At 39.8% G+C, this 22,796-nt stretch overlaps 1 protein-coding gene across 1 annotated transcript in view; it reads right to left on the bottom strand.

Annotated features, from left to right (window-relative positions):
• The window catches only part of scin (scinderin), a 135,384-nt gene extending 113,918 nt beyond the window's left edge, over nt 1-21,466 (bottom strand). The window contains exons 1-3 of the mRNA XM_059972622.1: nt 20,938-21,466; nt 20,698-20,852; nt 10,996-11,157 (exon numbers count right to left, since the gene is read on the bottom strand). Of these exons, the coding sequence (XP_059828605.1) occupies nt 10,996-11,157; nt 20,698-20,852; nt 20,938-21,130 (510 nt within the window). The 5' untranslated portion in view covers nt 21,131-21,466. The remainder of the gene's footprint in view (nt 1-10,995; nt 11,158-20,697; nt 20,853-20,937) is intronic.
• Between the last annotated feature and the right edge of the window lie 1,330 nt (nt 21,467-22,796).

The raw sequence follows: 22,796 nt of genomic DNA, 5'->3' as shown, positions 1-22,796 counted from the left end.
TCTGGATAACAACATGCTCCCTTGAGAAGGTGCAACTGATGCTGATCCCATCCAGCTGCCAGTTAAGTAATTATCAGCAGAACCTATTCCACTGGATTCAGTGTTCATCTGAGATGAGTATTAAACACTTTGGTGGATCAAACAATGAACAAATGGGTTACTCCTTCTAACTTGAAGGAACTTGAAAGCTTTAACTTAAAGAAAGTGTAGCCAGATGCAGTTAGTAAGCTTGTTTTTGCAGGCAGCTCAGGACTGGAGGACAAATGGCTCCCTATGACTTGATAAGTTTCTGAGCAGTCAAATAGCTTGGTTATATATTGTGAGTAATAGTAGAGTCATAAAGTCATTGAACACTTCAGCACTAAAACAGGCCCATCAGCCCATCTCGTCCATGCCAAACTATTACTCTGCCTAGTTTCATTGACCTGCACCCATACCATAGCCCTTTATACCACTCCCATCCATGTACCTATCCAAATTTCTCTTAAGTGTTGGAATTGAACCTGCATCCGCCATTTCCTCTGGAAGCTTATTTCACAGTCTGACCACACTGAGTGAAGAAGATCACCATCATGTTCCCCTTAAACATTTCACCTTTCATCCTTAACCCTTGACCTCTAGTTCTTGTCTCATCCAACCTCAGTGGAAAAAGCCTGCTTGCATTTACCCCTCATAATCTTGTATACCTCTATTAATTTCCCTTCATTCTCCAATGCTGCAGTGAATAAAGTCCTAACCTTTTCAACCGTTCCCTATAACTCAAATCCCAGTAACATCCTTGTAAAGGTTATTTGATTTTTATAAATCTTATTGATATATTCTCTGTAGGTAATTGTCCAAAACTGCACACAGTATACCAAATAGTGCCTCACCAACATTTTATACAACTTCAACATAACAGCCCAACTCCTGTACTCAATACTTTGATTTCTGAAGACCAATACTCCAAAAACTCTCATTAAAACTCTACCTATATGTGAGACCCCAGATCTCTCCAATTTCAGAGAATTATGGATCTATATCCCAAGATTCCTCTATTCTACTACACTCCACATTCCTCTATGACTCGCCATGTAAGTCCTACCCTGATTTGTCCTCCCAAAGTGACATACCTCACACTTGTCTGCATTAAATTCTATCTGCCATTTCTCCAGCCGGTTTTTCCAGCTGGTCTAGATCCCGTTGCAAGCTCTGATAGACTATTTCGCTGTCCACTACACCCCCAGTCTTGGTATAATTCACAAATCTGATGATCCAGTTAACCACATTATCATCTAGGTCATTGATATAGATGAAAAAATTACAATAAACTTAGCACCGATCCTTGTGGCACTCCAGCAATCACAGGCCTCCAGTCAGAGTGACAGCCATCTACTATCACCCTGGCTTCTCCCACAAACCCAATGTCTAATCCAATTTACTAACTCATCTAGAATAGCAAGCGATTGAAGCCTCTTAGCCAACCACCCTTGTGGGACCTTGTCAAAGGTCTTGCTAAAGTCTATGAAAACAACATCCACTGCCTTTCCTTCATCAAATCGCCCGGTAACTTAATCAAAAAATTCTACAATTTTGTTAGACACAACCTTCCACACTTAAAGCCATGTTGACTATCCCTACTCAGTCCCTGTCTATCCAAATACTTGTATATTCAGCTCCTTAGAATATCTTCTAATAACTTAACCAATACTGATGTCAGGCTCACTGGCCTATAAATTTCTGGTTTATTCTTAGAGCTTTTCTTAAATAGAGGACAACGTTAGTTATCCTCCAATTCTCCAGCACCTCTCCTGAGGCTAAGGACATTTAAAATATCTCCACTAGGACCTCTGCAATTTCTGCACTAGGCTCCCACACTTCCAAGGAAACACCTTGTCAGGCCAAGGGGATTTATTCATCCTAATTTACCTCAAAAAGATAAGCACCTCCTCCCCTGCAATCCGTATATGTTCCATGACCTCACTGCTGTTCTCTCTCACTTCTATAGACTCTGTGTCCATCTCCTGTGTAAATGCAGCTGCAATAAATCCATTCAAGATCTCCTTCCTCTCTTTTAGAGGGGCATGAATCAATCATATACATAACATGAAAATGAACTTGGCCATAAATATAATTGTACTAGAGTTTCTTAGCCCAATTCGCAGGCATCTACCAGCCACACTAATTTAGACCTTACAAGTATTAATACTTCATTTAAGTATCTTTAGCCCCTAGCAGAGGCTAATGAGCAAAGCTCCAGAGATGAGGACAACAAAGAGGTGGTCACGGGAGGCAGGGGAGCAGATACTGGATTGCCTCAAGTAAGTTGACTGGGCCATCTGTTGATCTGAATGAATACACCATGGTTGTAACTGACTTTATTAAAACAGTAGTGGATGAGTGTGTCCCCACAAAATCATTTAGAGTATTCCCCAACCAGAAGCCAGGAGATGAAGCCAGGAGATGAACCAGGAGATCTGCGATCTGCTGAAGGCCAGATCAGAAGCATTCAAGTCTGGTGACAGGAAGTTCCAAGAGGTGTATTGCAGCCTTCCAGATTCAATATTGAACTCTTCAAATTTATGAAGCTGGTCTTTTCTTCGTTTCTGACGGAACTAACCACTTTTGCTATAAGTAATTAGTTCATCTGTGATATTGGAACAGTTCTCCCTCTCCATTAGCTCATCCTGACCTGCTCAGCATGTCCTGCAACCTTGTATTTTGCAAAGTTTTTCCTTCATTGCTTGCATCCCCACTCTCTAACCACCCCTGTTAGCCTATTGACCGGATGACTTCTACAACTTATCTCCAAGTCAATCCTGGCCTCATCATAGTATAAATATTTCCTTTGTCCAATGGATCCCATCGCCCCTTCTCTGCAATGCAGAACTAACCCGTTCTCTTTTTCCCAGTTCTGATGAAAGAGATCCAGCCTGAAATGTGAACTCTGCTTTTCTCTCTGCACAGATCTTGCCTAATGTGGTGAATATTTCTATTAATTGCTGTTCTGATTTCAATAATTTGTAATTTATTTTATTATGTCTTCCAGGTCACACCCATACAGTCAAAATGCAATTGGAATGTAAATTCCTATTATCTTTAGAGAATAGAGTTAATAGGCATGACTTTCTTGAACTATGTTATTTTAGTGAACAGGTCTGACTGGGTGTTCCTCATTTAGAAGTTTGACTTTGCATTATGATAAATTAAATCAAGATAGATTGTTGAGCATCCAAGTGAGCAGACTGAACTAAGAATATAATTCAGAAGAAAGGAGTTACATTCATTTAATACTTTTTATATAAAAGTTATTGTTAATCTGCAGTTTTTTTAAACCAAAAGAATACCAATAACACTGTTGCCACTTAAGTGCCCCCTTGGGTTGATACTACTACAACAATTGAAACACTTTCTCACCCTGCCAGCCCCGCTCCACTCAAAAGTTGAAGAACCCTATACTGTGGTCCTTCCCACCAAACCTTGCAGTGGCGGTGCCAAGTTGTGCTGCATCCCCGAGCATATACTCCCATATCCTGGAATGCCCCTGCTGGCTACATTCCTCTATGGCCATCTCAATGTGCTGAAAGAAACACCCAATGCATTTCAGGCAGGCTAAGGACCATCTTTCACCGAGTTAATAGTCTTCCAACAGCCCTTGATGTACGTCTGTGTGTGTGACCCAGCACAGCCTGTAGATCAGACAGTCATGCTGCTACTCCATATGCAGGGTCTTGCATCTTCCCAAACCCACAGCCCACACTGAGGAGGGTGACCATATTGCCCTCACCAAAGTCATCTCATGGGTTGTGAGCAGTGGAAGTAATGTTCTGGGCATGCAGGAGGGATCTGACTGGAAGGGCCCTTCTTACCACTAGCCAAGCAAGCTCATGGTGCTTGATATTGAGATCGGACAATGAGCTTTCTGCCAAATTGTCTGGACAGACTTCTTTGGGAGCTACTCCTGTGTATCCATCCAGTCCCTCTCCTGTAGTGTTTGCAGGGTGCTCTGTACTGTTCATTGCCTGGTGGACCTGTAGTCAAATGTGTTGGTCTGAAAGAACTTTTCCAAAAAGGACGAGTAATACGGCAACAGCTAGCTTACTAGAACATTGTGCTGTGACGGGGCTAATCCCATCTTTCACAACACCAGCGACAGCTAGAACTTTAGTGCATAGCGGTACGTGTTGACCACATACTTAGGCACACGCAGCCCGTTGCAGCCATGCATGAAGATGGTCATTGGGATGAGGGCAACATTGGTTATGTTTTTTTTCTTCGTCGTCTTGGGATGTGTATATTGTTATACATCTGACTCACTCCATCTTGAATCTCCAGATGAACTGGAAGGTGGCCCGGGTAATATCCAAGCAGGAGAGGAGGACAGGGCACACTTGTGCCAAGTACAACAGCCCTGAGAACACCTCACACCCAATGACCAGGTTTGCATGAAGAGGGGTGATATTCTGAGGCCTCAGCTTTAAAGTGAGAGTAAGAACATTTAATCGAGATGTATGAGGCATGGTCGGTTTGTTTGTTTACGCAGAGCAGTGGGTGCCTGAAATGCACTGCCATGGGAGATGGCATTAGCAGATGTGATAGCAATATTTAAGAGATAGTTATATGAACAGACAGGGAATGAAAGGATATAGACTGTGTGCAGGCAGATGGGATCAGTTTAGTTTAGCATTAAGCGGTGATAGAATTTGTGGCATAAGGACTTGTTCCTGTATTGTACTCTTCTATGTGCAATAGCACTAAGTTATGGATTTTGATCGATTGACTACTTTAGACTAAAAGCACATCAGTCCTCTCAAACTTTAAGAACCAAGAATGTCAGCTAAGCCTGGGCTGCAGAGAGAACAATGCATTTGTCCATTGATATTTGTACTTTCTTAGTTGAGATTTCCCTTCTTCATCTGAAAAAATATTTAAGAAAACATGAATTAATGCAACTTTTCATGCTTGGTTCAACTTGCTGATTGTGTTGCCTTTTTTTTCTTTCTCGGTTTCATGACTACCTAAAACAGTTTCGGAGTTGTATACTTAGACAGTAAATTAACCTTTGAAGCAGCACACAAAGCACCTTTTCATTAAAATCAGGGGAGTGGTCCAGCCTGTACTCTGACATCCAGATGCAGTTTAACTGAGTAGAGATCTAAGCTGAAAAGGAAACTAAACAAATTTTATCTAAACAAAGCTATGGACATTGTCTATTGACAAACCAATTAATTCTAATACTGCTGCTTATCTTGCACGAAACTTACAACTTTGATAAGGAGATGTAAAATTTACTGTAAAATAGTAATTGTCACACCTGGTCTAATTTTAATTGAACTATTTTGTAGCATGGTCAAGCACAACACACAATCCTCACACAGCACCTGTATCAGTATCTCCAAATGAATCTTAAAATATAGGTATATGGCAGTTACTTCAAGAGACACAAGACCATAAGATTTAGAAGCACGTTAGGCCAACTGGTCCAGCAGATAAGAATATTATTTGCAGTTTCATATTTACCTGAAATTTAAATATTATTCAAGTTTCCACCTTGTGAATTATAGTGTTACTTAAATTCTTTAATGTGAGAAGTACTTGTTTTTATATAATCTTTATCAAGTTTTAGTTACTCTGCATGCCAATGCTCAAGCCATATCGGTCTAGTCAATATGGACCAAATCTGAAATCACAGATCCACCTTTTCACAAGCACTTTCACCCAGTACAGGTGTATACCTTGGCTAGTCAGGGTGATTTCTACATCATATGATTGTGCTATCATGTGTAATTACCACCAATATTATGTGGCATTAAACAATTCAGCAATTTTCCACATGTCGTAGGAGAAAATGCTTGTTCCAGTGGTAAAATGCAAGTCCCATAATGGAGTGTTGCTAAAATGCCATTTGTTGTCTGAATTTGGAGTATCCATAACCAGACATCTAAGGCCTTTTTGTATTAGTATGCAGTCAGCGAAAGTCCAGCTAGACACAAGTGAGCAAGTTTAACAACCCTGATGGAAAGGGCAAGTTTAGGTACCTTTCTATTTGAGGCATCATGTATTAAAAATAGCATAGTTCTTGCATTTACCTCAATGGATACACAGTAATTAGGCAAAGTTCTTGCACTTTGTACATCCAGTGGTTATACCTCATTAGAAGTTTGGGATTTACACTAAAGACCAGAGCAAATTTCTGTAGGCGTACAGTGGGGATCATTCTGATTGATTGCATCACTGCTTAGTGCGGAGGCTCCAATACACAGGTTTGAAAGAGGCTGCAGAAGATTGTAGACTCCGCCAGCACTGTCACATAACCCTGTCCACCATCTTGGGCAACTATAAAAGGCAGTGTCTCAACCATCGAGGACAGCTTCAAAGCACAGTGCCTCAAGAGGACAGTATCCATCATTAAGAATCCTCACCATCAAGAGCATACCCTCTTCTCATTACTACCACTGAGGAGGAATAGAGCAGCTTGAAGAACCAAACTCAACAATTTAAGAACAGCTCCTTCTCTTCCACCATCGGTTTTATGAAAGGTCCATGAACCTATGAACACTACCTCACTATTCCAGTTTCACATTATTTATTTGCACTCCATAGTAATCTTTAGTCCTTGCCTTGTACTACAAAACAACAAATGACATGACATACTTCAGTGAAGATAAACCTATTCTGATGCTCTTATTGACTTCTGCAAGATTTCTACTCAGTTTATATTTAAACTTTTATTGAAAATCAGTAAGCCAGGAAATCAATGATGGATGGAAATTCTAAAGTGGTCTCAGGATTCCTACTTAGTCCCCTGGGATTTATTTTTATGACATATAGCTCCATTTGAAAGCCTCAGCTCTTCTGCAAATGTATTTCCCAGTATACCTGCCCGTGATTTATTTCCACTTGGCCCAAGGTTAAAGCTATGATAGCCTTTTTGTTGGGCAGTCATCACGGCCTATTTTAGTAGCTACAATCCTGCTGAGTTGGATCTGTCCATGCCAATTGTCATTTTGATCTTCTCAAATAGGGATTAAACACAAAGTCAACTTTTCTATATGCTATGTTTGCATTTTGTCTCGGCTTCCATTTTGAGTCTCAAGTTTTTGTGTGGGAACAAAACAGAGGCTGTTCAGCATTTGTGTTCTGTGCAAACTTGAAAGAATGGCAACATAAAAACAACCACAGGATGCAACTGCCAATTCTTCGCACCCACTTTGTAACTTGCATGGGAATAACGCATCAAAACATGGACACTGAATCAGATTCAGGTTTGTTATTACTGACATATGTGATATGCCTCTTCACCTATCACCTTTGGGTCTGTACTCCCTCCCCTCCCCCACCTTCTTATTCTGGCTTCTTGCCCTTTCACTTCCAGTCCTGATGAAGGGTATCAGCCTAAAATGCGGACTGTTCGTTCCTCTCTGTAGATGCTTCCTGACCTACTGAGATCCTCAGATCTTGAGTGTGTTGCTCTGGATTTACAGTATCTGAAGAATCTCGTGTGTTTGTCATGAAATACATTCCTTTGCAGCAGCAGTTCAGTGTATAACAGAACAGCTACTATACATCACAATAGGAAACAGATTTTAAAAAAGTAGTGCAAAAAAGAGTGCAACGATAGTGAGTAGTGTTCATGGGTTCATTATTTGTTCAAAAACCTAACAGTGGACTGGAAGAAGCAAGTAGACTTCTGAGCAGATGATGAATCCATGAACACCATCACTAAAACACCAACCTCAAGGACAGCTTCTATCCTGCTGTTGTAAGGCTATGGAATCCTGACCTCAAATCTATTTTCTTACAGCTTTGTTTTCTGCCTGCACTACATTTTTTCCTGCAACTCTAGTATTTCATTTTGTATTCTCTTATTGTTTTGTTCTGTACTACCACAATGCACTGTTGTAAAAAAATGATTTGTATGGAAAGCATGCAAAACAAAGTCTTCCACTGTACCACGGTGCATGTGACAATAATAAATTATCATATTAGCAACAGAAAATAGGAGCATAATAAGCCATTTTTCCCCTTTCATCTACTCTTTGTGGCTGATATGACCATTGCTTCAACAGCAATTTAATCACCCATATCCCTTGACTCTCTAACAAACTTGCTGAAGTATCTGGGGCTCAGCCGAAAAGTCGGGGCTTTATGAAGGGTGAAATCATTCTTGAACTTCAGTTAAAGGAACAGATCCTACCTACATTGGTGTTAGGCAGTCTTCCCAGCAATGAGCACAACTAGAGAATCTGATCTTGGCTTCCCAATTGATTGGGTTGGTTGGGTGGGAGGAGGATAAACATTCTACAGTTCCTCTAAGGTGTTCAATGTCTGCATCAATTTATGCACCTGTGCATGAGAGAAGTGTGATGTCCGCTCCTGTGTCTGCCCATTATTTCTAGTGATATTTCCCAGCTGGTTCACTCACTGCACGAATCAGCATGTGCCACCCGGATCATCCCGTGGTAGGAGATAATTTAATTAAGTTGGCATTTCTGACAACTCTTGCAATTCTCCAATGTCTTTAGTGCTGACCAAAAACAAACTACCCTTGGATTTGTGCAGGAGAGTAGGTGAAGCCTTGTGTTTATGCACGTGCAGAAACTGTTTCATTTAATTGTCATATGTGGCCTTCTGGACAATGTTATTTTAGCACGATTGATTATTGAGCCTAGAATCTCAATAATCAAAGACAAAGTTGAGAACAATTATTACCTCATAATATAATCTGAGGGGTAAGTTTTTTCTATATACAGAGGATGGTGAATATCCTGGAACGAGTGCAAAAATTATTAGTGGAGGCAGATACAGTCAGAATATTTGAAAGAGTTTTGGAACAGATACTTCAATAGGAGCAGTACAGGAAGATATATGGGCTTAATGGAGACAAACAAGATCAGTGGAGGTGAGCATCCCAGTGCGCCAAGTACATGAATAGAAAACGTTTGGAGTGATTTGGGCCAAATGTGGGCAAGTGGGTCTAGCTAGATGGGAATTTTTGTCAACATAGACTAATTAGGCCAAATGGCCTGTTTCTATGCTCCATGTTGCTAAGACTCTATAAGGATGGGCTACTGTGCTGTACATTTCTATAATCTACTACAATGTATGTGTTTCCTACATATTATGGGAATTTCAAAAAGCTAGAATAGAGAAATAGAAAAATTGTAATAGAAGAAGTCTCAGAACTAAGAATGACAAGAAAATAGAACACACAAGTGCAGACGTGTACCAAATTTAGTCCTGAAGAAGGGTCTCAGCCTGAAACATCGACTCATTTCCATAGATGCTGCCTGACCTGCTGAGTTCCTCCAGATTTTCTGTGTGTTGCCATCAAATTTATCATAGTTTCATACAGCATATTGATTTGTGAAAATTTACATTTAACCCATTCGACCTTGTACATAGAAATTCAACCCCAGTTGACAGTACTAGATCATACTTGCATTAGATCCTGAGAAGCAGGATCTATGAACATTTGGAGAGGCATGATTAGGAATAATCAACATGGCTTAGTCAAGGGCAGGTTGTGCCTTACGAGCCTAATTGAATTTTTTGAGGATGTGACTAAACACATTGATGAAGGAAGGGCAGTACATGTAGTGGATATGGATTTCAGCAAGGTATTTGATAAGCTACCCCATCAAATGCTTATTGAGAAAGTAAGGAGGCATGACATTGCATTGTGGATCCAGAACTGGCTTGCCCACAGAAGGCAAAGACTGATTGTAGATGGGCCATATTCTGCCTGGAGGTCGGTCACCAGTGGGGTGCCTCAGGGATCTGTTCTGGGACCCTTACTCTTCATGATTTTTATAAATGACCTGGATGAGGAAGTGAAGGGATGTGTTAATAAATTTGCTGATGACACAAAGGTTGGAGGTGTTATGGATAGTGCGGAGGGCTGTCAGAAGTTACAGCGGGACATTGATAGGATACAAAACTGGGCTGAGAAGTGGCAGATGAAGTTCAACCCAGACAAGTGTGAAGTGGTTCATTTTGCTAGGTCAAATATGATGGCAGAATATAGTATTAATGGTAAGACTCTTGGCAGTATGGAGGATCAGAGTGTTCCTGGGGTCTGAGTCCATAGGATGCTCAAAGTAGCTGCGCAGGTTGACTCTGTGGTTAAAAAGGCATATGGTGTATTGGGCTTCATTAATCATAGAATTGAATTTAGGAGCTGAGAGGTAATGTTACAGCTATATAGGACCCTGGTCAGACCCTACTTGGAGTACTGTGCTCAGTTCTGGTCGCCTCACTACCAGAAGGATGTGGAAGCCATAGAAAAGGTATGGAGGAGACTTACAAGGATGTTGCCTGGATTGGGGAGCATGCCCTATGAAAACAGGTTAAGTGAACTCAGCCTTTTCTCATTGGAGCGACGGAGGATGAGAGGTGACCTGATAGAGATGCACAAGATGAGAGGCACTGATTGTGTGGATAGTCAGAGGCTTTTTCCCCAGGGTTGAAATGGTTACCACAAGAGGACACGGGTTTAAGGTGCTTGGGAGTAGGTACAGAGGAGATGTCATGGGTAAATTTTTTACTCAAAGAGTGGTGAGTGTGTGGAATGGGCTGCCAGCAACAGTGGTGGAGGCAGATACGATAGGGTCTTTTAAGGGACTTTTGGATAGGTTTATGGAACTTAGAAAAATAGAGGGCTATGGGTGAGCTTAGTAATTTCTAAGGAAGGGAGATGTTCAGCACAGCTTTGGCCCATATTGTGCTGTAGGTTTTCTATGTTTCTAGTTCCCTCTCCCCATGTTAAAAAAAATCTGAATAAACAATTTGTTATGACAAAATTTTCTGGGTGGGTATGTGTTCTTAGACATAGTTTTGTGGATGATTCTAAACATAAAGAAACAAATAGTATTAAGTAGTAACATCAAGGTGCACTGGGAGGAGTCAAACAGTGTTAATGACAATCACTAGACTCCATACATTTTGCTTAGCTATAGACTGAGTGAAGGATAAAGGCAGAAATTAAGGTATAACATAAATTTTCTCTGGACTTACCGCTCCCAGATCAATGATGAAACAGTCTCCTTTATTAAAATTGGCCCAATCGAGTTGTACTTCTGTGGCTCTCACAACTCTCCTACCTTTAAGGTGTAGCAATCTCTTAGCAGAGAGGTCATTAGTAACGACATGTGTAAATCCAGAAGCCACCCCACCAGCCTAAGAGAATGAAGAACACAAACACGTTAATTTTTCCATGTGCCATGAGATTTTCCAACATACCAATACATTAAAACATAATGTCTCTGAAAAGCTACAGGAGTCAGCAAAAATAGAATTTACGTTTTGCTATTAAAAATTTAAATATTCTTTAACCCCAATAAAAAAAATAACAATCTTTAAACCCAAATTATTTGAAATTCAAGTAAGGGAATTGATAATATTCTAGAATGCAAGCAAAGGTTTTGTAGAATCAATTGAATGAAGGGATATATGAATCTGAATAGAGAACAGCTTTGCATTCAGTGATCAGTGCGGATACTGAATGGTATGTATAATGGGCCTGAAGGCCAATCTCAGATAGTAATGCTTCCTCTGTTATGTATCACTGTTACTTTAACATCAGTAGAATCCTTCCTGTACAACCAGTGTCTCACTTCTACCACATGTTGCCTTTGGGATGGATAAACAGTGACTAAGATATAGAGCACCTCTTCCTAGATGATCTAGAGATCGGTGTAGTTGTCTTCATTTTGATTCAGCTGAAACAGCTGTGCAGAAAACTTTATGATCTCTGCGCAGTTCCCAGGGGTACTTACTGAAACAAATATCCACTGTTGGAAGATCACTGTCTTGGAGAAAATATGCCCAAAACCCATTGGTCTTCCAGCACAAGGAGCCTGCAAGCACTTGGCCCAAGAGCGTGCTGAGGGATGCACTGAAGCTCAGTGTAGCCAATGCAAAGGCTTTGTGGGGAAGGACTATTGTCTACAATCCTGCCATCTCCAGACTCTGATTGGCTGGAACTAATGTAAAAGCCTTGCAAATATTTCATGGACATACTAAGGAAGAAACATGGATGGTGGTGTCACATAATACAGCAATGTATTATTTGATGGTACAATTAATGTTGGAAAAGATATGTACTAATTATATTCTCCACATAAATCATCCTAAATTAAGTGTATTTTTGAAATAAAAATGTGGAACCCCCATATATCTATCAACTGACTATCACTATTAAGCAGATACATGTTTGAAGAGGCTGGGAAAGAAGAGCCCCTCTATGATCATGTGCTGTGTTCGGCGGGGGGGGGGGGGCGGGGTGAGAGGCAATACACAACTGCAGGAAGACCTTAGTTGGTCAGGCAGCATCAATGGAGGCAGACCCTCCTAGTCCTAACGCAGGCCCTCAACCCAAAAACAGATGCTGGGTCCCTCCTGAGTTTTTGTTTGGGTTGCAGATTACAGCATCTGTGGTCTCTTGTTTCTCTGAGGGAAAGCAATGTCCTTTATTCTGTGTATTGGGGGTGGAGAAGTGGGAGGTGGCATAGGTGGTACTGTTTAAAGGGCAGCTGTGTGAGGGAAGAAGGCCTGGCTGTGGGCATAATATCAACAAGCCTTGAGAAATCAAACAGAACATTCTTGAGAAACCTGACTGCTTCATCAATCCAAGAAGTGGAGATGGGTTCCACAATGATAAATGAAAAGATAAATCAAGTTGAATAGGCAGACTGTCACACTTTAATTTGGAATGCCTGGATTTGGATAGACTGTGCAAGCAGTGGTAAGATTTCATCACTTCAAAAACTACCCTCTTGCTCAACCCTTCAACCGCTTCCTGCTCCATCAGCTGAAGAATCTGTAGTTATCAAATAGCTACAATGTGGCAACCCACTTTCTGCTCAGGCGAACCGGCTCACAAATAGCCAGCGCGCGGGGAGAGACTTTGGTAATGCACCTCTGACGTCATTTCTGCCCAGGAAGGGCAGGCGCTAGGGATTAAATGCCAGCGCCACAAAGTTTGAATAAACTGGTCTCGAAACGACTTACTGACTGTGTGTCATTGTCTCTAGCTCTGTATGTAGTACATCGTTACAACAATAAGTTAACCTTCAAATGTTGGGACTTAACTGTATCCAATAAGTTTTGAATACAGTATATCACACAATAAATCTAAATAATCACCAACCAATGTAAACTGACTGCTGACAGAACTGAATCATTATCACATGAATGGGCTATGAATCAAAAGGCTTATTTTGTTCTGGAGTTAAGTTTCTTGAATTTTGGTGAGTACATCGAGACAAGCGGAGGGTAATTTGTCCCAAGAGTGACTAAAGATGTAATAATGAGAGGCTTTGGAGAGAATTTTAGTGAGCCGCTCACCATAGAATACAAAACCTCTGCAGGCCTTCCTTTCTGGGCATGATATTTACATTTGGTTCATATTCTCGTGAATGGTGATACTTAATAATTATGGAGATACCACTGATAATCCTAGGGAGATGATTGTGTTTTTTTCAATTGAAGTTTGTCACTGCCTGAAACTTGTGGTTAAATGTTACCTCCAACTCAGTTTAAAATACCTGACTTGTTCACAGAGGGATGGAAAGTGATAAGGCAATTTTATATAGTTGGACATGAAATAGTTCCCCAAAGAACTCCTACAAAATTATCAAGTGGTTGAATTGATCATATATATATTCCAGTCTTCCTTTCAGGCAGACAATACTAAATGAAAAATGTTTAATTTTAAGCTTCTCAGCTCAAGAGGAACTACTTAGTTTGAAGGTGGTACTGTATAATCACAGATTTACAAAAAAACACCAGGTTACATTTTGAGAATATGTTATATAAATGTTGTATATAATATGTAAAACCTTAAGCAATAATCTAAGTGTACTTAAATTTATAAAAAAAAGAGCTCATTAAGTAAATCACATCCTTCACAGGAAATCTGGCATAAGATCAAAAGACCATAAGACATAGGAGCAAAATTAGGCTATTTGGCCCATCGAGTTTGTGCGGCCATTCAATCATGGCTGATCCTTTTTGCCCTCTTTAGCCTCTCTCCCTGGCTTTCTCACCGTTACCTTTGATGCCGTTGCCAATCAAAAACCTATCAATATCTGCCTTAAATACAGCGAACATCCTGGCCTCCACAGCACTTGTGGTAACAAATTCCACAAGTTCACCACTCTCTGGCTAAAGAAATTTCCCCACAACTCTGTTATAAATGGATGTCCCTCTATTCACTCTCTCGTGATCTATCACCAACCTGATTTTCCCCCAATCTACCTGCATGTAAGATTTCCCATGACTATCAAAACACTGCCCTTTTGACACTTCCTTTCTATTTCCTATTGTACTCTAACTCCGCATCCCAGTTACTGTTCGGATATTTTTTACAATTAAAACTTGCCTGTTTCTGAGTGAAACGAGGGAGTGTTTATTCACAGAAAATAGTTTCTGCCGAAGTCTGTAGACACTGAACCAAATACAACCAAGTTATTGTTTTAGGTGAGGTTACAAAGAGATATGAAACAATAATATGCAAGTAGAGTTAATGTAGAGATCATAACTCAACTCGCCAAATAGTAGAAGAATCTCTGGGTCTCAATAGTTTTATCCTTTCTCATGATTTTTATCTCCACTATTAACAAAAATGAATGAATATTATATAAACGGGTCACTGTTAATCCTTTTGTCTCTTCAATGCCAGCAGATCTGCATCTTCAACACATGCGGTATGTACATTTACCAAAAGCATTTTAGAATAAAACTGGTTTCTTCTTTGCTTCAAAACATTTAAGAGCTTGTGATATTTATTCTTTTCATGACATGGCTGTTTCAATGTACACCAAAATTTTTATTTTGCCAGAAGAAGAAACAGATGAAAACTAAAGTTTTTTTTTAAAAAAAAGGATAACAAAAATGGAATTATTTTCCCTGACTCTTGATAAAATATGCCTCTATTTACACTCAAATTTAAAATGTGATGTTCCAAATTTATATATGCATTTCCTAGTCACACAAATACTTATTGTGTTAGCCACAAGTCAAAATGGAAAGCTAGTTAGCCATCTGCTCATTTACCACATTTATCAGCTTTAAAACAGTGCGTTGTCTACTCAGTGATGGAAAGTTTCAATATCTGACTATCGTGGTTATCATTGCATTGTTCAAGTGATTAAACATTTATTTATTTGAAATGCATTAGAAAGCAACAACCTAAGCAAGTTTTAAAATGCATCACTAGAAAAAGCCTGACTAAATTTCCGAATGCTGATGAAAGAGAGATGAAGGACAGGTATTATTACTCCTTTGTTTGCAGGGAAAGGGGAAGGATGGGTGAAGAGGGATGAGCAGAGAGAGTGATCCCTATGGTGAGCAGAAAGCAGAGTGGGCAGTGGAGAATGTGACAGGTGGTGGGATATCATCGGAGCTGATGGCAGATGATGTGCTGCATATGAAGACTGGTAGGGTGAAATGTGAGGATCAATGGAACTCTGTTACTTTACTACCTGGACAACAGTAGAGGTGGTGGTGTTAATGGGGGGGGGGGGGGTGGGTACGTTTCAGAGCAGACATGCAGGAAATGGAGGGCTACAGTGTGATGACTACCAACAATGGCTAGCAGGAAACTACATTTCAGAAGAGAGGCACAAGTCACTGCAGGTGCTAGAATCTGAAGCATCGAACAATCTGCTGGATGAACTCAGTGACTTGAGCAAGAATCTGCAGATATAAGTGGCAGAGCTGGAAAAATTGAGAAAAGTGATACAGAAGGCTGGATGGGGGGGGGGGGAAGGTACAGTTAAGGTGACTGTAAGAGTCATTGGGTTTGTGTCAGTAACAGGTAAGTTACCTGAAATGCGACTAAGAAGGAAGGGAAATGTCAACATCGGCCCAGGTGAATCGGTGGGTAGAGTTAATGATGATAAAAATGCTAGGCTCTGCACAAGTGCAGGAGGCAGGACCTGCAAAATCTTTGTGCTGCAGAGGAAGGGCAATTATTGGAAAAGATTGGGAAAGCGTTTACTTACTTTTGGGAAAGCATAACTGATTTGGGTCCTGTCTTACAAATACGATTTGAATTTTTTAAGTAAATAGCAAAGAAGATTGATGAAGGTACGGCAGTATATGATATCTATATTGATATTGGTAAATATTCCACAAGTTTTTCTTAATAATAAGCTGGTCCAGAATATTAAGACATTAGTAAATTAGATCCAAATTTTGGTTTGGCCAAGAATGGCTGAAAATTGTATAGAAGGGGCGTATCCCCCACCCCCCCAAAACACTGTGGCAGTGATATTCCATAAGCATCAGTGAGGGACATCTGCTGTTTGTAATATATTGGGATGAAAATGGAGGTGGTCTACTTAGTAAGATTCCTGATGACATGAAGATTGATGGAATTGTGCATATTTGCACAAAAAAGGGTTGTCGAAGGGTACAAGTCAGTTGGATATGTGGATGGAGGAATGACAAGAAGAGCCTAATCTGCAGCAAGTTCCTAGCAACTGCTCCTCTCTATGTAAAAAGTTTGCCTGACAAGTCTCCTTTAAGCTTTATTCCTTTCTGATTTGCCTTTATTTGCCTAGTATTTGACTTTCCACCCTATAAAAAAATACACTATCTACCCTGACTGTGTCTGTCAGTACCTTATATACTTATATCAGGTCAGCGCCTCAGCACCGGACATAGCAATCAAAGTTAGTTCCACCACCCCTAATTCCTAATACTCTGCAATCCTGGTGAACTACTCTGCAGCCTCTCCAGTGCTCCAACTACTCTCTGTAATGTGGTGACAGTACTTCAAATTTTGCCTTAAGTTTTATAATGCTGCCACTTGAATTCTGGACGTTTATACTCAGTGTTCCAACATATGAATAAAAAAAATTCATATCTTGGAACACTGAGTATAAAAAACATAAAATAAAATTTTAAATTTTTTTTTAAATGAATGCACTTATACTCTACATAATTCTTACCACCCACGTGTCATAATTTTCAGGGACCCATAGACATTGACCCCTCTGTACTTCAAAGATAATAAAGGTATTACCATTGACTGTATACTTCACTCTTTCCTAAAAGTAACATCTCACACATCAGACTTCAAAACAACTTTGAAGCATATTTGAAGTATATTTTGAAAATGTGTTTTATTTTTATTGGCTTGGTAAATAGTTGAGAAACCATTTTTTGGAGCTTTGGACACTTATAGAAAATTCTGTTCCTGGTCTGCGCACGAATTTTCCAAGTGGCAGTGCCAAGGAACTGGCAGGCATCTGCAAACCCTCTTCCATGAGTACCCCAGAGGCGGAGTGTTGTCAGCGAACCTTCAGCAAACTCCTTTCAGGAAGTTTGAGACTTCCACCTTGGCATACCATATACTTGCATAGGAATCCCAAAATGCTGACAATTACATGAACCACTACCTTAATTTCACAGCCATTTACTTATAATTAACAAAATCTACCAGCACAAAGGTATATCTTATATTAAGATATGGCAAAAGTGAAAAAAGAGGTATTGTATCCATTACATTTTACCAAGATATTCACTGTCTGAACTGTATCATGTAAATGAATGCCATTCTGATCTCCAAAAACAGGAGGTTTGGATTTCTGCACGGAATTAAAATTTAAAGAGATCTGTGGACTTTAAAACTGACTCACTAGCTTCACTTGAGGTGAGAGTAGAGTGTGCAAGCCAACCTCCTCTGAGGAAGTGAAACATCCATCAGCTTGAATGCAGATAAGATAAAGTGGAAAAAAAATAAGCTGGCATCCAGAAGCAAAATAGTACTGTTGTTGGAAATTGAAATTGTGCATTTCTATGAAAAAGGTGGGTTCTGAAGGCAAATGTTTATACTGATGTTCAGTAAGGAGTTCAAGGTAACAGGTAAATTCCCCCACAATCTCTCCATGATACCCAATCCATAACCCACTCCGCATGATGCCTGTTCACCAAAGTATGCTTGGTTCTTTCCTCTGCCACTCAGTGAGCATTGTTTCCACATTGCAATAATCACTCATCCATAAGAAAACACTGGCACTCTTAAACCTCCCCCTAGTCACATGCTTCATCTCAAGAAAGCACGTTGACTTGATGAAAGACTATTTTCATCTTTTTTTCTACCTGGCCCTCACAAGTCTTCAACACTAATGACAGTTTTCACTCCCTCTGTTGACACCATTCCATCTCCACAGTGATCTTTGCCTTCAATCACCTTCTACATTTTATCCTCCAAACATTATCACCATGCAGGACATTCCAACTGGCACCAATCACCATCTGCTCCCATCCAGTACCCAACAGAGACCCCCTCTCCTTAACACCAATTCTACTTAAGAACTGATATCTCTTCTGGCATGACCACCTGCTAATATCTTCTACTGCAGGCATTTTCATCCCACAATCAACTCAATATTCAGGGTGGATGCTGCATGGAGAATAAAATTCAAAACTGTCTCACCTAAAAACTGCAGGCCATTTGGGAAAATCTATCATCCAATTGCACAGTCCAATAAATATCAGGGTTAAATTATTTCAAGAGAAGTTATGATAAGCAATAAATGCAAGAGATGGCTCTGACTGAAATATTGGTAAGTACTGGATCATATCTGGACCACTATATTTTATAAAAAAATTCTCTTGGATTAAATACAAATTGAGAAATGTCATATGCAAGTTACTTTCACAATTACCAACACACAGCAGAATTTGATTCTTGAGAATGAGGAGGTTGGGATAAAGAGGTGCCAACAGTCCTTTTCAGCAGGCACAATAAAATTAACATGATATGTAATGGCAATGAAGTTAGAATTTGACACAATATATATTCATTCATATTCATCCATGAGCTTTACAAAACTGTTTTTTTGTTTAGCATGGTCTTTAAAATAAATGTTATCTCTTACTAGAAATAAACTGAAAGAGAGGCAAAGTTATATGTAAAGACAATTAGAACTCTACAAGCCTAAATGATCTAATACACTGCTTGATTGTTGGTGATCAGAATTCAGCTTCAAATGCCAGTGCAGCCAAGGACATTGTTATCCAAAGAGTGCATCCAATCAATCACGTTGTACTGTCTTTCATTATTCAAGCACTCTTGTAGGATGATTTAATTTTTATTTATTTAAGTTGCAGCGTTAAGAAAATTAGTGGATTACCCTGAAAAAGTATAACTAAACTGACTGGTCAACAGCATGTTAGGCAGATTGATTACAAAGTCTTAATTAGCAAACACTGTCTTAATCAGAGACTTGATGGACCTTGAAAAACAAGGTGATGACAACATCAGATGCTACAATATCAACTTGACTAAAGGTTAGTAAAAAAACAAAATGTGGGACAATTCTGAGAGCAGGTTTGTACCATCAAAGTGTATACAGCAGGAAGACATCCTCCTGAATGTTGCCTATGATGGAACATTTCACTTACCATGAGATTGTAAATGCTTTGTTTGTTTTCTTGAGGAGGCTGAGAGGGACTTGAAAGAGGTATACAAAAATTACAAAGGGCATTGACACACTATCTTTCCCCATACCAGAGGAGTCAAAATCTGGAGGGCATAGGTTGAGGTTAACGGGGAAAGATTTGGAGTGCATCAGGGGAAGAATGTATTTTACTCAAAGGAATCCGAAACACAGTTCCTGTATATTGGTGGGACTTTGTAATCTCATATTCAACAAATATCTATGCAAGCCCTCAAATTACCAAAGCACTGAAGGCTACTGATTAGTTATTGCAAAATGGATTAGCAATGGATGGGATCAGCAAGACCATGATGGACCAAAGGAGCTCTTTCTGTACAAGCCTGTAAGGTTGAGATTACAAATAATAAGACTGGAGTGAGAAAATCTAGAGAGCAGAGAATATTAACCTTTACAGTCACTTATATCAGCAGAATCCACCACTTCTGAGCTTGGATGGTTTTCATGGAAACTCTAGAGCATTTTAAAATCAATGAGTCAGAAATCCTTAAAGCCTGATCAATCTTACTATTGATTATCACAGAGTTAAAGAAAGCTAAAAGTAGCAAACACTATATATGGGTGTGGCTATTTAGTGAAGACAGGACCAGGCTTGTGTGTGATGGTCCCTGCTTACGTTGTGTAGCGGGGCATATTTTGCAATTTCCCAGCTCCAGCAGCCTAGAGTCAATCCGCTCTTTGTGAAGTGTGCACATTCTCCACAGGTTTTCTGACATCCTCCCACATCCCAAACATACGTATGTTGGAAGCAAATTGTAAACTGTCCCCCGTGTTGGTGAGTTGTATGTTCATCAATTCAATGGAGGAGTTGATGAACACATTTGAGGGAATTAGTGATGGGGGAAATGAGGGAAATGGAATGGGTGGACTGCTCTGGGAGTCAACAGTAGCTTAATGAGCCTCCTATGTTGTATGGAAGTATGTGAAATACGCAACCAGCTCTAAATATCCCACCTCACTCATGAAACTTGACTACAGACAAGACAGAAAAAAACAAAAGGATGGTCCGAGAAACGGAAATTAATGCTTTTTCTAGTTGTGTCAACTTTCTCGCACAACTGTTACTTTAATGGTGAATATCACTTGCCGGTCAATGTACTTAGGAGAGCGATTTTACCACTTCTAATATTTGGGGCGTACAACACTGTCATGAGCAGATAAAGCTGGGAGCACCAGCGAACTAGCAAAAAGAAAAAAAAAACCCAAAATGTATTTAAGAGGAGAGTAGGTACACTACAATTTGTACCTGGTACTTCAGTCCGTCCTTGAAATAGCCGACAAAAGTGTTGGATTCGTAGTCCTGAATCTCCCGGTACTGCACCGGTTTCCCTGACAGATAGTCATCCATCTGCACAGTAAAAATCGCAGCGGCGCTACTTTCATCCTGGGAGCATTCCTTGCCTGGAGAAAAATAAATAAGTTTAACATTACTCCAGCCCAGGCTGATTACAAAGCATAACATTAATAAACAGAGCAACATCCTCACCTAGCCAAAAATGCAGATTGTAGGAGAAGTGGCTTTTAACGACGATGGTGTGCATCACCAGATACGCGTCTCCTACATAGAAACTGCCATGCAAACTTTTCGGAACAGGCACCAACTCCAAGTTTTCCACTCTCCAGACCTGGGTTCCGGGCTTCTTCCCAGCATTTTCAAACTCCTTGTGGTACAGCACCATCTTTCTCTGCACGAAATGTCTAAAGGTGACGCTGTCAGCGACGAAACTCCCTCTTTGCCACAGCAAACTTTGGTTTCAGCGGAACAGCGAGCAAACTGCAGTATTTCTGGGTGAAGCGAAAGCGAGTGGGCGTGTCTATGACACACTGACAAATCCGGAACTGAACTGCTCTCTGCAATATTGCTGCTTTAAACTCAATCGCTTATACTCCAAATGTGGTTGCTTAGGAGGTTCTTGAAATAAACGCACCAGCGGGTTACTGAAACTAAAGCCCGATTTAACAAACTCTGCTGAAACTAACTTTTCTTAGCTTGTATGGTAGATCACAGATCATAGGTCAGACAGCAGCTTTGGAGGAATAAATCAAGTCCAGCGTTGCGGCCAGGACTTTACATTCTGGATTAGGTATTTACTGGAATTAATCTATCTTGGTCTGTGGGCCAGGTCTTAGAAGAAATTATGCAGATATGTTGTGAAATGAAGAACATTGAAGTGCTGAATTCCTGTGGTTCTAGTGGATAGATTTTATAACCTCTGGTATTTAACTTTTGGCAAAATCCAGTAACAGTTCTGCTGGTATTCTGTCCTTGAATTTCGTGAATACCATTGCTTACTCTAAGTTAATAAACATTGTTAACATGGTGACTTGTTATCAGATTTCTGCCTTAAAATTATCAAAATAAGTCTACCGTATGGTAGAGGTTCATTTTCTTGTGGGCATTTACAGGAAAAAAGAAATACAGTAGAATTTTATGAAAGACTGTACATAACCAGACAAAGACTGACATGTGGAAAAGAAGAGGAATTGTGCAAATGAAAATCATACTGACAACATGAATTGTAAAGACAGAACATGAAGTTGGAACAAAAGGGTTAATTTATTTGCTTAGCAACTTATTGAAGAGGTTAGTCAGCATAAAAAAAAACAAAAGAAAAATTTGACAGTAACACTCAGTAAATTTGGGCATCAACCTTCCTTACTGAGAGGTTAAGTGAATGTTAAAGCGTTATTTTCTTCATAAATGCAGTTTAGTATTCTTATTTTCTAGTGGGTTCCTTGTTATATGCGAAGACCTAGTCAGTTACTTAGAGTGCCTGCTATTTCCCACAACCTTGGGAATTAACCTGTGAACTTACTTTCATCTTCTAGATACAGTATTTATTGTTTTTTTTTCATTTTTTATTTGCAGTTTATTGCCTTTGCCTTTGGTGTTTGTGCCGTTGTGCGCAGTTCTTAATGATTAGACTGTTTTACTGTGAATGCTCACAAGGAAATGAATCTTAGGGTTGTATATGGTGACAAATATACGTATGCTTTGATAATACATTTAATTTGAAATGTGAACTTTTGAAATCCTCTAGGGAATCTGCAAATGAAGTTTGTAGCAAGCTTGGTCTACATTTCCCATTTCATCTGCAGGATACCACATTGTGTTTATTGATGTGATAATTGTATGCTTTCCTTTATTAATGGAAGTGAAAATAATTTTGACGTAACTCAAAATACATGCATATAGAAATTATGGGATAAAACACTGAGGCATAGAAGGAGGCCATTTGGCCCATCATGCCATATTGCCACTTGGCCATTGATATAAATCTGGCCTGTTACATAAAACTTTGTCAAACTTCAATAGGGGCACTGTGGAGAATATCCACACTGGTT

The sequence above is a fragment of the Hypanus sabinus genome, chromosome 6, assembly GCF_030144855.1.
Source record: "Hypanus sabinus isolate sHypSab1 chromosome 6, sHypSab1.hap1, whole genome shotgun sequence".
NCBI classification, from domain to species: Eukaryota; Metazoa; Chordata; class Chondrichthyes; order Myliobatiformes; family Dasyatidae; genus Hypanus; species Hypanus sabinus.
This window is presented reverse-complemented; position numbering and strand designations above follow the sequence as displayed.